Raw genomic sequence first — 15,367 nt, forward strand, 5'->3', positions numbered from 1 at the left:
TACTTCACAAAATTTAAAAGTACATATATCAGTGATTATTATTAGTATTTACAACCCCAAACAATGTAACCACTCCAGTAGGGAAAGAGAATGATGATTTATTAATCATCTGCTGTATGCCAGGCACCGTGCTAAACTCTTTACAAATATCCCATAGCAACTTGGAAAATGACATTAATAAACTCTACAAAGTATTGTGGTAGTGTAATGTAACAGAATGAGGACTGGATTTAGAGTCATTGGGTTCAAATCCCAGCTCTCCTACTTACTTTCTGAGTGACTTTGGGTAAATCATTTTAGCTCTGAGCTTTTTTCTTCCCTTGTGTAACAAGAGAGTTAGACTAGATTTCTAAGGCCCCTTCCATCTCTAAATCCTATAAAATGTTCAACAGAGATACCAGACATTTATTTCCTCTACTTTCTTTATGTTAATTATAAATTATCCAAACCTCCCTCCTTATTTCTAGCACTTTCCCTCTGTAAATTATTTCTATTTCTCCTGTTTTGCTTTGTTACACATTTGTCTGTGTGTTGTCTCCCCCATTAGACTGTATGCTCCTTGGGAGCAGCAACTGTCTGTTGCCTCTTTTTGTATCCCCAGTATTTAGTACAGAGCCTGTCACATTATGGGCACTTAATATTTATTGATTAATTATCTGTAGCAATATCATCATCACCATCATTACTCATTATTATCACCCATCTCCACACAGATTATTACACTTTCTGTTGTCAATAGAACTTCTACAGTTCTTACAAGTTAAATACATATACAGATTCGGATATTTAATTAGAACATTACAGTAACATCTACATGTTGGGATTATATAAGCACTTTACCCCAAAACATTTATTTTCGTTATCACCCCTTGTCCCAAAGAACTAGGCTTGACAATGTTTTCCTTTGATTCTGAAATAATACGAAGCTTTGCTCATAGGGTCAAATCTGTCCTTACAGTGGGTGAGATGTAATCCATCTGAGAAAAGGGGTTTCTTCCTTTTCAAACCTTTTTGTTTTAAGTACAATAGGCATCTGTGCTAATGAAGACCAAGGAAGTGTTCATCAGAGACCTTCCTCAAGCTTCACTAGCCTGCCTATTGAGATTAGGATCTGCACATTCTCCTTTGAGATGCCTGAAAAGAATATTACTTCTTATCGGATCTCATCTTGGGGAGGTAGGACTAGTGAACTCCAAATAAAAGGAGTCTTGAAACCTTGTCCTTCAATTTGCTAAGTCCTTATGGTGGTCACTGAACAGGCACAGTGGGCAAAGTGGTTTTCCCAGGGAGAACAGGAAATGCCCAAACCATCTTGGCAACTCAGTGGAGAGAATGGTTTAACCTCTCAAAGTCTAGATAAAGCCAGTCTCAACAAGTCTTTTTTGTAAAAATACCACTACCTAACCATTACCTAGTACATGTTTGTTTGTTATATCATTTCACAATAACCAAATGAGATAGGGTATTTTTTCCTACAACATATGTATAAGGAATTTTGTTGTTTCATTGTTGTTCAGTCATGTTCAATTCTTCATGACCCCATTTGGGGTTTTCTTGGCAAAGATACTGGAGTGGCTTGCCATTTCCTTCTCCAGATCATTTTACAGATGAGGAAATTGAGGCAAACGGTTAAGTGACTTGGCCAGGGTCGCACAGCTAGTAAGTGTCTGAGGCCAGATTTGAACTCAGAAAGATGAGTCTCCTTGACTCTAGGACTGGCACTCTATCCACTGGGCCACCTAGCTGCCACATATAAAGAAACACAGCCGCAAAGAAGAAAAACGAGTTATCTAAGTTCACACAGACTTAGTGACTGTTCAAGGACTGAAGTTAGAGTCTAGTTCAATGCTAACCCAAGCCCCATTTCTATGAGTCCCCTTTCCTGATTTCTCCCCTTCCCCTATTCAAGATATTAGTCCTGCTCCCCCTTATCCTGAACTTACTCTGTATGAATTGTGTGCATACTTAGTTACCTGTTGTTCGCCCAGTAGACCATAAGCTCCAAGGACTGGGTTTTTTTAATCTTTGTATCCTCAGCACCTAGCACAGTGACTGGGTACTTCTTCATAGGCACTTAATAAGTATTTATTGAACTTGAAAAGCTGAATTGAATTGACTAAAATATGTCTGCTGACTCTCAAGCTGAAGGTCTTTCTCCTGTACCAAAACCTATGCCTTGGCTCTGAGGGACAGTAATTAAAGAGGCATTTCTGACTAGCAGCCTTCAGTTTCAGTCAGTCCAGTGATACTACTCTGTGTGGTTTTAAGCAACATGGTTTGGTGGGAAGAGCCTAGGATTTAAAGGCAGAGGCTTTGGGTTCAAGATCCCACTTTGGTACTTATCTTTGTTACCGTGGACAAGTCTCTTCCTCTCTTTGCCTCAGACTCTTCATATGTAAAATGAAGAAATTGTACCACGTAATCTCAGAGGGCCTTTTAGGGTCCTAGTTGTTCTTATAGAGGATGTGTCAGTATATTCTATTTTCTATGATATTTGGGGCCAAGAAGGCCTCATTCATTGGAGGACATTTTCTGCACATTTTCCAGAAGGTTGAGCATTAGCCCACAGGGAAACTCTGTATTAGCACACTCAATGAGCCTCACACAAAAACCTGTTGTGGGTGGCAGAAAGACAGCAGAGGCATGGGAGCAAAAGAATTTGAGATCGTAGAAATCTGGGACTTTAGAGATCATCTGATCCAACCCAGATTCATTTTATAGATGAAGAAACTGTGGCCCAAAGAGATAAAATTATTTTCCTGTGTTCACACAGTTAGTAAGTGACAAGGCCAGGATTATGATTCTACATCCCCTGATTCTAAAGCCAGCTCTCTTCCCGTTGAAGTGCATTGCCTCTCAGGTAAACTCCTGAGGGGTTATGCTTTTGTCTTTGTGCACCTAGCACCTGGCATCATACCTGGTTGATTATTGGCTTTTAAATTTAGTGATGTGGAGAAAAAGCAAGCATGGTGCATCTGATGGTGGCACCCTGAATTTTAGCATCTTGTCTGGACCATGACCATGTTTTTAAGCTGTGTATTTGTTCATCACCCAGGAGTCAGTGCTGTCTAACTTGTCACTCTGAACTGAGCAGAGTGGCTTTGGATGTTTTTTAAAAGCAATCAGGGTTAAGTGACTTGCCCAGGGTCACATAGCTAGCAAGTGTCTGAGGCTGGATTTGAACTCAGGTCCTCTTGACTCCAGGACCAGTGCTCTATCCACTGTGCCATCTAGCTGCCCCATGGTTGGACTTTAGGCTGCAGGATCGCTAGCATGAATTTGATATGTGTTCCCCTCCTGTTATGTTGAGAATGCAGAAGGATCAGATGTCAGCTTGCATAGTGCCTCCCTGGAGAGGTGCGAGGGTAGAACCATGTAGGTATGAGTACATGGATCATTTACTAACTGATTCAATTCCTTGCTGTTTACCTTCCCATTCTATTTTAATTAAATGCCTTTAGCTTTTGAATTCATGCATCATTTGGTATGGCCTGCTATAGAGATATACATTGGTAGGGACTTGAACAATGGCTTCGAATAGGTGAAACTCTTGTGTTGCTAACAGAGACGTGCTACATTTTATTTTGCAAACTTATTTTGCAATCCCCACATCAGATTTCTTTGGCTGGTTTGTCACAGTCATTGCACCTTTTTCTACTTATATTAGAAAAGCCATCAACCAGCCCACAAGCATAAAGGCAGATTCTTCCTGGCCTGTCCTACCCTCTTTGTCTTTCTCCTCGGGACTGAGCTACTAGGAAATGGAGCTCATTCTCCCAGTGCCACCTGGTGGTTGGTTGCATTTTCTTAAAGGCAAGGAGTAAAATGTGTGGGGAGAGTGGGGAAGGGATGTCCACAATTTTTTAGAGCTGGAAGAAGGTACCTTAGATATCTTATAGCTCAACTTTCTCATTTTTATAGAGGTTCAGAGAGCTTGTCCAAAGTCACATGGCTGCTTAGAGGCAGAGCCATCATCAGGTAAATATGGTAGCCATACCATATATAAGAGATATAAATATAGAACTCACTTTGGATAGTGGACTTGTAATCCTCCTCCAGGTTATGTTCTACCCTCCACATGTCCCCAGGGTTTGTATAGCCTCAGTTTATGATGTGATGGAATGGAAAGAGCCCAGGACTTGGAGTCAGGAGGCCTAAACGAGCCTTGAGCATCTCACTTAATTTCCCTGAGCTTCAGTGGCTGTATCAGTACAACAGGTATAATTCTCCTTATGCTACCTGCCTCCCATGGTGCTTGTGAGGAAGGTGCTTTGTGAACCTCGAAGTATTATATCTGTAGGCATTATTTTCTAAATCACCTGTTTGGCTCACTTTACAAATGGTCAGAGCGGTGCTGAGTCGGAAAGTGTCCACTGCTAATATGGCCATATAGAACACCTTGATTGCCATTACCTGTAGCTGGTGAGTCACCAGAACCATGGTCTTCCCCTTGAGTGCCTTCTTAATGCACTCTTCAAAAATTTGCTTCCCAACATGGGCATCCACCGCTGAGAGTGGGTCATCCAGCAGGTAGATCTCACGATTGGCATACACAGCTCGTGCTAAGCTGATCCTTTGCTTTTGACCCCCAGAGAGGTTGAGGCCCCGCTCCCCAATCTGCAAAAGAGTAGAAAGATCATGCCTATTGGCTCTTCTATTTTCTGCTTGGACTGCTTTCTACCAGTCAGTAGAGCTACTCTGATTTTTCAGTCTAGTATGTCAGATATATAGTGAAACAGAGTTGCTTATCTATCACAAAACTTTTTTGACACACACACACCCAGCCCACTCTTTCTCCAGCTTGATGGTGGCAGAGGAACAGCCATCTTTTCTTCCTGTCAGTCTCCATAGATCAGAATAGCATGAATGCCAAACTGGAAGGGACTGAAACCAGGCCCTGATTATGTTCTTGTGGGAAACTCAGGTGAAGAGTGAAGAGCGTTTGACCAGAGAACTGTTCATGGCAAGAGGATGTTCTTCCCTTCCCTGAGCAGCACTAGCACCTGAACATTTTTGGTAGAAGCCAAATCATGACAGCCAACCCAACAAGGTGGTCTCTGCCTGATCAGCAAGCAGAAGTGCCTCTGAATATGTTTTTCCTGAGAGGCTGCTGACTTAACCTTAACTGACCATGTTGGCCAAAGGCCATACTTAATGACATTCAAAGAAGTTTGGCCTGACTCAGTACCTTGCTCTTCGCCTTCAGTGTTTGGATTGATCAGATCAATAAGAGGCAAAGTCCAGCTGAGGAACAAGGACGAGGAGAGGCAAAAACTTATACGTGAGGATTCTGAAGAGAACTACAGCGTTAGACTTTATCGGGAGTCTCATTGCCCCTCAAGGAGTCAAGGTACCCACTAAGCGTAAAGGATCTTGGGAAGAGGCCCTCATTGTGGTTGCTGTTCTGGGCGAGGACATAGCAATGCTCACCTCAGTCAAATCTCCATAAGGAAGATTTTTTAAGTCCTGTTGCAAGCCACAGACCTTGACTGCACGCTGATACCTAAAGGGACAAAATAAAAAAGCAGGCCTTTTGAGAAAGACCCCCCCAGCTGTGTGTTGTGAAAGAGCTTAGGATCTGCCTTTGAAGCCTTTATTTTATTAAGTTGCTACTGTTCTTTAGGCTGGTTTATGGAGTGAAGCTAGGTACATAAGCCTTGTTCTAACCATCACCTCACCCCCATAAATCCCTGTGTGTCTCTTAGGGATGGAAGCTAAAACTTTGAGTGGCTGTAGGGCTCAGTCTAGTCTACAAGTCTACGTTCCCCTCTTCCCTACCACCAGCACCTCCACCTTCATTCTACTACATTTTCTAATAAAATTGATGCCTCCTTTCTTGGATAGGTTTCAGCTTAACATTGTGCTCTGAAAACTGGGAACTTTGTTCCTATTCCATTAAATCGCTTCCAGGAAAGGAATAGCAACGCATCCTGATGGCAGTAGCATCAGTTAATGTCAGGACTGATTAAGCACATACCTGCCACCTCTGATTTCAGGGGAGTTTAGGTTACTCAGCCTAAAGCAAAATTAGTGGCTTCATTTTTCTGCAGTCAGTAAACATATGTGATGTTGTGCTAAGTCCTTAGCATATGCTACTTGACAGTGGAGACAAAAGTTCTGATTCAAATCAGCTTCTCATTGTGTGAACATGGGTACTTTGAAGCAGTTTCTTCCAGCTTCCTAGGGTGGTTAGAAAAAACAGCAATATCCATTTGGCCATTATAAATGCTGCAATGGGACACTTTTAAAAAAACTCACTTCACTATCATTCAAAATGGCATCATGTGTCTAAACCCATTTACTGGGTAACTTTTACCTTTGACTGTCAAACTTTTCTCCAAATAATATGTTTTCTCTCATGTTTCCATGAAAGATCCATGCTTGCTGTGACACATAAGCCACTGTTCCATTTACTGCCACGGACCCATCCCATAATTGCATCTAAAACAAGAACATCACATAACATTGAGATATTCAAACCACTGGAAAGTCATATTCTGGATACCACTGTATCCTCTTTGGGTCAGCAGCATTTATTTCATCGTCATTACATGAACCACTACTAAGGTGGTGGAAAGCAGACAATTTCTTTTCCACACCATAAAGCCTACTCTAGAGCCTAGATGCTAATAATAACAGCTGACATTCATATGGCACCTTATAGACATGTGTACATACACATATATGTACATACACATTCTGAATAGTGTTGTATCCTCTTTGCGTCAGCAGCATTCCATAGTCATTACATGAACACTACAAAGGTAGTTGAGGATAGACATAGTTTCTTTGCTACAGTAAAGCTGACTATGATTCCTAACCTGTAATAATAATACCTGACATTTGTGTGGCACTGTACAGTCACATACATGTATGTGCACATATATGTACATTTATACATACATATGTCATCCAATCATCACAACCCAGTGAAGTCGTTGTGGTGAACTAAGTCACAGGAAGATGCAATGACTGGCTCAGAGGCGCTGCAATTATTAAGGAAGAGAGCTAAGTTTCAAACCCAGCTCTTCTGACTCCCATCATGTATTCTTTCTACTATGCTACAGTTTTTGTTCATTATAATGGTAATTTAGATTTTCCATCATGTTTAAAATGTAGACATTTAAAATGTAGACATTTTAGGGAGTGAAGATGGTGGCTAGAAAGCAGGGACTTGCATGAGCTCCCAGCGAGATCCCTCCAAAAATCTATAAAAATGGCTCTGAACAAATTCTAGAGCTGCAGAACCCATGGAATAGCAGAGGGAAGCAGGGTTCCAGCCCAGGACAGCTGGGATGGTCGTGGAGTAAGGTCTATCCCGTGGAGCTGGGAGCCGAGTGGAGCAGAGCCCAGTGTGTGCTGCGTCCAGACCAACCAGATGGGAAGCTGGGCAGAACAGGCCCTAGTGCCCTGAATCAGTGAGCTGTGGCAGTTACCAGACTCCTCAATCCACAAACACCAAAGACAACAGAGAAGGTTACTGGGAAAAGCTGCGGGGACAGAGTGAAACGAGTTCGCCGGGGGCAGCTGAGGTGGTGCACCTCTGAGGACAGAACTACAGCTGCGGTTGCTTCTGGCCCCAGGCCTACCTGCTGGGAGGAATTAAGTGGCAGATCAGAGCAGGAGTGCAGAGCCTGCTTAAGATCTGAGTCACGGTCCAGGTTGGCGGTTCTTGGGGGAGGAGGAGTGCTGGTCTGGCAGAGCTAGCTGTGTAGAAGTAGCTCTGAAAATAGCAGTGCAACCCCTCAAGCTTGGGCCAAAGTACTCTCTACCCTACAAACAATCATACCCTGACAAAAAACTCAAGGGTCAAGTAAGTTGGCTGGGAACATGGCGAGGCAGCAAAAATGGATGCAGATTCAGACTCCGACTTTGGAATCTTTCTTTGGTGACAAAGAAGAACAAAACATACAGCCAGAGGAAGTCAACAAAGTCAAAGAGCCTACATCAAAAGCCTCCAAGAAAAACACGAACTGGTCTCAGGCCATGGAAGAGATCAAAAAGGATTTGGAAAAACAAGTTAGAGAAGTAGAGGAAAAATTGGGAAGAGAAATGAGAGTGATGTGAGAAAACCATGAAAAACAAGTCAATGACTTGCTAAAGGAGACCCAAAAAAATACTGAAGAAAATAACACCTTAAAAAATAGACTAACTCAAATGGCAAAAGAGCTCCAAAAAGCCAATGAGGAGAAGAATGCCTTGAAAGGCAGAATTAGCCAAATGGAAAAAGAGGTCCAAAAGACCACTGAAGAAAATAATATCTTAAAAATTAGACTGGAGCAAGTGGAAGCTAGTGACTTTATGAGAAATCAAGATATTATAAAACAGAACCAAAGGAATGAAAAAGTGGAAGACAATGTGAAATATCTCATTGGAAAAACCACTGACCTGGAAAATAGATCCAGGAGAGATAATTTAAAAATTATTGGACTACCTGAAAGTCATGATCAGAAAAAGAGCCTAGATATCATCTTTCAAGAAATTATCAAGGAGAACTGCCCTGATATTCTAGAACCAGAAGGTAAAATAGAAATTGAAAGAATCTACAGATCGTCTCCTGAAAAAGATCCCAAAAAGAAAACTCCTAGGAATATTGTCACCAAATTCCAGAATTCCCAGGTCAAGGAGAAAATATTGCAAGCAGCCAGAAAGAACAATTTGAATATTGTGGAAAAACAATCAGAATAATATAAGATCTAGCAGCTTCTACATTAAGGGATCAAAGGGCGTGGATATGATATTCCGGAGATCAATGGAACTAGGATTAAAACCAAGAATCATCTACCCAGCAAAACTGAGTATCATGCTCCAAGGCAAAATATGGATTTTCAATAAAATAGAGAACTTTCAAGCTTTCTCAGTGAAAAAACTAGAGCTGAATAGAAAATTTGACTTTCAAACACAAGAATCAAGAGAAGCATGAAAAGGTAATCAAGAAAGAAAAATCATAAGGGACTAAAGTTGAACTGTTTTGTTTACATTCCTACATTGAAAGATGATGTGTATAATTCATGAGACCTCAATATTAGGGTAGCTGAAGGGAATATACATATATACATATATATATATATACATATATATACACACACATATACATATACATATGCATATATATGTATATATAGAGAGAGACAGACAGACAGACAGAGAGACAGAGGGCACAGGGTGAGTTGAATATGAAGGGATGATATCTAAAAAAAATCAAATCAAATTAAGGGATGAGAGAGGAATATATTGAGAGAGGGAGAAAGGGAGAGATAGAATGCAGTAAATTATCTCACATAAAAGTGGTAAGAAAAAGCAGTTCTGCTGGGAGGGAAGAGGGGGCAGGTGAGGGGGAATGAGTAAATCTTGCTCTCATTGGATTTCACCTGAGGAAGTAATAACATACACACTCAGTTGGGTATCTTATCCCACAGGAAAGAAGGAGGAAGGAAATAAAAAAGGGGGGATGGTAGAAGGAGGGCAGATGGGGGAGGAGGTAATCAAAAGCAACCACTTTTGAAAAGGGACAGGCTCAAGGGAGAAAATTGGATAAAGGGGGATAGGATAGGAAGGAGCAAAATATAGTTAGTCTTTCACAACGTGAGTATTGTGGAAGGGTTTTACATAATGATACACATGTGGCCTATGTTGAATTGCTTGCCTTCTTAGGGAGGGTGGGTGGGGAGGGAAGAGGGGAGAGAATTTGGAACTCAAAGTTTTAAAAACAGATGTTCAAAAAAAAAGTTTTTGCATGCAACTAGGAAGTAAGATATACAGGCAATGGGGCATAAAAATCTATCTTGCCCTACAAGAAAGTAAGGGAAAAGGGGATGGGGGAGGAGTGGGGTGACAGAAGGGAGGGTTGACTGGGGAATGGGGCAATCAGAATATATGCCATTTTGGAGTGGGGGGAGGGTAGAAATGGGGAGAAAATTTGTAATTCAAACTTGTGAAAATTAATGCTAAAAACTAAAAATATTAAATAAATAATGATTAAAAAAAAAAGAAAAACACCTCAAATGAAGATTTTGGCTATATGTGGCCCTCTCTTGTAATCAGTATTTGTCGCTAATCTGCCCATTAATGATGAATATTTACTATAGAGTACATCCCAAGTTTGTAAAGGAAATATTTTATTGCTACTTTCATGCTATGTTATTTCATTAAATGCCTTTGCTTCAAACTAACTGCCCCCTATTTGTAACTAGTAGAAAATAAACAAAAAAAAATTTAGACATTTTAAACATAGGTCTTAAAACTAGAATGGAATTCAAGTGGTCATCTAGGCCAGGCTCCTGCCTTCAAGTAGATACAATGGCATAGTCCCTATTTCAGAGCTGAGACAACCAAGATCCAGAGAAGTTGTGATGAACCCAAAGTCATATAGCTAGCAATTGATGGAGGAGAGACTAGAATCCAATGTTCTTCCCTTGCAATATTCTCTCCATTCCACCCCATGTCAGTCAATCCACTTAACTTCTCCAGTTTCCTTCTGTAAAATGATCACACTTATTCCAGCCATAAATCCTATGATCCTAATCAGATTAATCCAATAAAAGCATTTAGTACCTGTTTTCTCTATCTCTCTCTCCCTCTCTCTCTCTCTCTCTCTCTCTCTCTCTCTCTCTCTCTCTCTCTCTCAACATTTTGCATCCAGTGACACTGTCAGTTACTCTCTTCTTAATACTTGCTTCTCTCCAAGTTTGGAGGACTCTGCTTCCTCCTGGTTTGCCTCCTACCTGTCTCACCACTACTTCTCAGATTCCTTTGCTTGATCTTCAGCCAGGTCTTGCCTGCCAACTGGGCAATCCCACAGGGCTCTGTTCTGGGCCTTCTTTTATTCTTCCTCTGTCCTGTTGTACTCAGTGATCTCATCAACTCCCATGGATTCAATTATCAGCTCTATTATGATGATGATTACCAAATCTATTTATCCAGCCCTGATCACTTTGCTGACTTTTAGTCTCACACCTCCAATTGTATAGTAGACATCTCAAACTAGATTTCCTGTAGACTTCTTAAACTCAACATGTCCAAAACTGAATTTATTATCTTTCTTCCCTAAACCTCTTAATTTCTAAATCTCTCTTAATTCTAGTGCCTTCTCTCTGTTGATTATTTTCTATTTATCCTGCATGTAGCTTATTTGTACACAGTTCTTTGCATATTATCTTCCCCTTACATTAGATTGTGAGCTCCTTGAGAGTAGGAATTATCCTTTGCCTTCCTTTCTATCTCTAGCACTTAGTGTAGTGCCTGGCACATATTGTTATTATTCAATTGTTTCAGTCATATCCAACTTTTTGTGATCCTGTTTGGAGTTTTCTTGGCAAAGATACTAGAATCGTTTGCAATTTCCTTCTCCAGATCAATTTACAGATGAAGAAACTGAAGCAAACAGGGCCTAGTGTCACACAGTTAGTAAGCTTCTGAGGCTGGATTTGAATTCAGAAAAATGAGTCTTCCTAATTCCAGGCCTGGTACTGTATCCATTGTGCCACCTAGCTACTGTTGCTTGGCACATAATAGGCGTTTAATAAATACTAATTGACTGGTTAGTTTATCTGTTTAAGGTATTGTGCTAGGCACTGAGGGATATGAACCTGTAGGAACTCATGTTCTACTGTGAAGAAACAGAGTACACATGTGTACACAGATAAGCTAATACAATGCAGCTTGAAGAGGGAGAGGGCACTGACAGCGGGACCAACCAAGAGAGGCTTCACACAGCAGAGGGAACCTTTTCCAAGATGCAAAGTGAATTAGGGATTCTAAGATCCTATGAACATCCTCAAGGATTGCAGAGGTTTTAATGAACAGTCTCTTATTTGCAGTTCCATCTTGAAGGGGTCAGTCACTGTCTTAGCCTTGCCTCCTGGGCAGCAACTATGTATGACACCATAGAAGCAGTGAAGCTTGAGAAATTACCATTGAGAAATCATTTTAAATACTCTCATTGCATAGAGCAAGAGAGGAAATATTTCCACAGTAGGACTCTGCCACAGGTCTGAACTTGCCAAGCAAAATATGCCCTATTTGTAGCAAGAAATAGACCGTCTAGGGGGGTTATTCGAATGCCTTACTTTAAGTAAATGGTATATTTAAAAAGTAATTCTTCAGCATTTTTCTTACCTGTCCCAGGATGGCTGATATGAGGGAACTCTTTCCGCTTCCAACATTGCCACAAATTCCCAAGACCTTTCCCTGCCAAAACAACAGAGGTTAGACGTAGTGGTGCTGCCAGGACCCTCCGCCCACGCCCTTACAATCTAGTCACAATGCCTTTGCTCTAAGCTGCAAAGAGGAGAGGATGGGAAATGTTACCCTGAGAAAGCCTGTCATCAGCCTCAAAGGTTGAAACCCTGATATGTATAGGGATGCAGAAATGTAAGTCTTAATTAAATCCTTTTCATTGTGCAGCATAGCGGAGCAGCCCAGAGGGCTTCTTGTAATAATGTAGGAGCGTTGGCGTGAAGCACTACGCGTGTGCTGGGCCTAGAGACACAACCCTGCCTGGCTGCAAAAAAAGGAGAAGATAATAAAGATGAAGAGGCTATGCAACGGCGAGGGAGAAAAGGAAGCATATCAGTGTGTGGCAAGGCGGTTATTTCTTAGAGGCTCTTTTTATAAGTTATCACCCATGTTACAACTGTAGTAACTCAGTCTGAAATTATCAAACAGCCTTCTGTTCCTTACAAACTAAATTTACAGGTTCCTTCAAAGTGGAAGACCTGAAAAGTTGGGCTTTTGTCTTTACAGCAAATTAGATAATCAGTGACAAAGGAAGATGAGTTGGCCATGTTTATCATTGGCACATTAAAGGATAGTATTGAAGATGAGAGTTATTTTGCTTTCCAGACATTCAGGTTGTCTAAAGAAGAAGACACAATTCAGATTAGACAGAAGGATATGGGGAATGTATAGGAGATTTCATTAGGGTATTCAGCCAGAGAATTTTTTTAAGGTGAACATTTACTGAATATTCAGTTACAAAGATATTATTTATTCATCAAACTAAATAAATTAAATGATCAAATTAATATACAATTAACATCTAAACTTAACTCAAAGAATATAAACTTTGCAATTGTTTCCTTTTAATCACATCCTTACGCTTACTCTAACATACAGAATAACCTTCTTCTGCCTTATATTCTTGCCTTAAAAATGTATCTTTTGAACTGTATCCTGCTCCCTTAGCCCTGCACCTTAGCTATGAAGAGAGTGGTAGAATTTAAGGACTGATGATTGGAAGCATCTTTTTAAAGTAATATTTAACCTTTTAAAACTTTTAACTTTAAAAAAAAAATTTATGTTTTTGAAATTTTAATTTTTGTGCCTTCATTGATCGTACCAACCAGAATAACAGGACCTCAGAGTGTGGTTTGAGTCATAAAACAAAGTGGTCAGAGAAGTCAAAAGGGTAAAAATGTCATCGATTGATTGTTTTCCCTGCCCCTAGAGTACCCAGACAGGGGTGAGGCCTACAGAAGACAAGAAGGGGGACAGACAGCCCACCCAACAGATATGGGCTCCACCAAGCGTGGAGCATGCACGGCAACTACACAAGGGGAACCCTCATGTTTGAGAGTTAAAGAGAAGCCAGGGACTCCAGGGCAACCGAGTCACTACCCTTGCTGCCTTTTTCCTCCCTCATCAGAGCCTCATGGGAATGGCAGAATGGAAGTGAATAGGAAGTAGAACAAGAAGTAGAAGTGGTAACTGGGGTTCCCAGAGGCTAGAAAAGTCACCTCCATCCCACTTTGGGCTCTGGATCCTGGGCATCCCCATCTGGCATAACTCACATACAGGCCTATATAGGGAGATGATTTTTTTGGTCAGTATTTGATCTACACCTTATCTACATTACGTGGCCTTGAACAACTGATACAGTAAATAATGACTATTAAAAAGAGTGATAGAAAAAAAATGGAGAGGGAAAAACACAATTTAGTTTTTAAAAAAAATAAAATCTGATAGTGTCGACCTCTGAGGCAAATCTGAAGACTTTATTGGAGCAAAGGTACAGTATGTTGCAGGGGGTTATAGGAACAGCAAAGCTTCGCACAGCAAAGTTCAGCTTTCGAGAATGGTGCAGTTACACTGAGCAATGTGTGGCAGACCTCCTCTTGACTTGCTCTAAGAACATATATTTTCTTATACTCCTAGTTGAGCTCCACATTGTATAATCAATAAGAAACATCCTTCCTTTTTGAGCTTACTTATCCTAGAAATGATGGGAAGATTAATATGGTTTACAAAGAATGTTGCCTCTCCACCCACCCCACCCCCACCTTTGCAACTAAAGATGCAGCTTATCTTGATTTAGCAATTCTGAAAGGAAGAGTAGTTTACTGGACGCTGATTCTACCAAATCAGCATGCTTCATTTTTCAAAGAATTAAGAAAGCTGAACCATCTGTGTCTCTCCAGTCCTGGCTGCATATATGCACGTGTGCATCCCCCTCTCCCCCTCCTTTCACAGATATATATGTACATTGATCAAAGGCATCTGCTGTCTTCCGGTAGAGGTAAACATATCCCTCTAATTTGCACATGTATGAATTAAAATAAGTCAGGCCATGTTCTGTTTAGAGAACTAAGAGAATGTAGCCCTTTTTCTCAAAAATTCCACAACCTCTAGGTCTCATTTCTGTATATAAGCCCTTGAGAAATTCATGTGAAGATGGACATTGGGACCTCAAGGGAAAGGCTTGGGAGACGTACCCTGGGACTGAAAATCTACCTTTTTTACAGTCAAACTTATTTTTCGCAGCACTGGCCTTGTCTTCTCTTTTTCCTCATCTGGCCCAACAAGCCCCTGGAATTTCAGACTCAGTTCTCTGGAAGTTGCCAGGCCTGGGTTTGTGTTAAAGCTCTTCTTCTTAAAACTTTCTTTCCCTGGGATAATTATCCTGCTAGGTTCTTGTTCCCAAGACAAAGTAGCATTTTTTAGTACCAAGACAGTATCTGCATCTTCTGGTTGGGTGATGTAAGTTGGGGGGCTTTCGTTTACAAGAATTTTCTAAAATTAAACAGACAGATTTAATTTTTGAGATACTATCTACCTGAAAGAAACATCACAGCAGTTTCCATGACCGATAATTGCATAAACTGCAATTTTGACTATGTAATCTAGGTAACTTCAGGCTATTCAGAAGGTATGGCAGCATTATGGCGGCTTGGTTTGTTAGCTTTATCTACTCAATGAATCTTCCCCTGTTTGGTTTTAGCATATAATATGTCACATACAGTGGAGGTTGCTGTAAGCTACATTCCCACACACATGCATGAGGCCAAGACTATCCCTTCACTGTCTTTGATGGGACCGCTCAATGGTTAGATTGCTATGTTAATCAAATCAGGGCACTCCAACTCCACCC

General features: G+C 40.8%; 1 protein-coding gene across 1 annotated transcript in view; it reads right to left on the reverse strand.

The window, feature by feature from the left end:
• ABCC12 (ATP binding cassette subfamily C member 12) overlaps positions 1–15,367 on the reverse strand; it is an 80,976-nt gene that overhangs the window by 44,716 nt on the left and 20,893 nt on the right. Inside the window, exons 9-13 of the mRNA XM_036751849.1 lie at positions 14,731–15,009; positions 12,118–12,189; positions 6,317–6,441; positions 5,431–5,503; positions 4,414–4,617 (exon numbers count right to left, since the gene is read on the reverse strand). Coding sequence (XP_036607744.1) covers positions 4,414–4,617; positions 5,431–5,503; positions 6,317–6,441; positions 12,118–12,189; positions 14,731–15,009 — 753 coding nt within the window. The remainder of the gene's footprint in view (positions 1–4,413; positions 4,618–5,430; positions 5,504–6,316; positions 6,442–12,117; positions 12,190–14,730; positions 15,010–15,367) is intronic.

This window comes from Trichosurus vulpecula, chromosome 3 (assembly GCF_011100635.1).
Source record: "Trichosurus vulpecula isolate mTriVul1 chromosome 3, mTriVul1.pri, whole genome shotgun sequence".
Lineage (NCBI taxonomy): Eukaryota > Metazoa > Chordata > Mammalia > Diprotodontia > Phalangeridae > Trichosurus > Trichosurus vulpecula.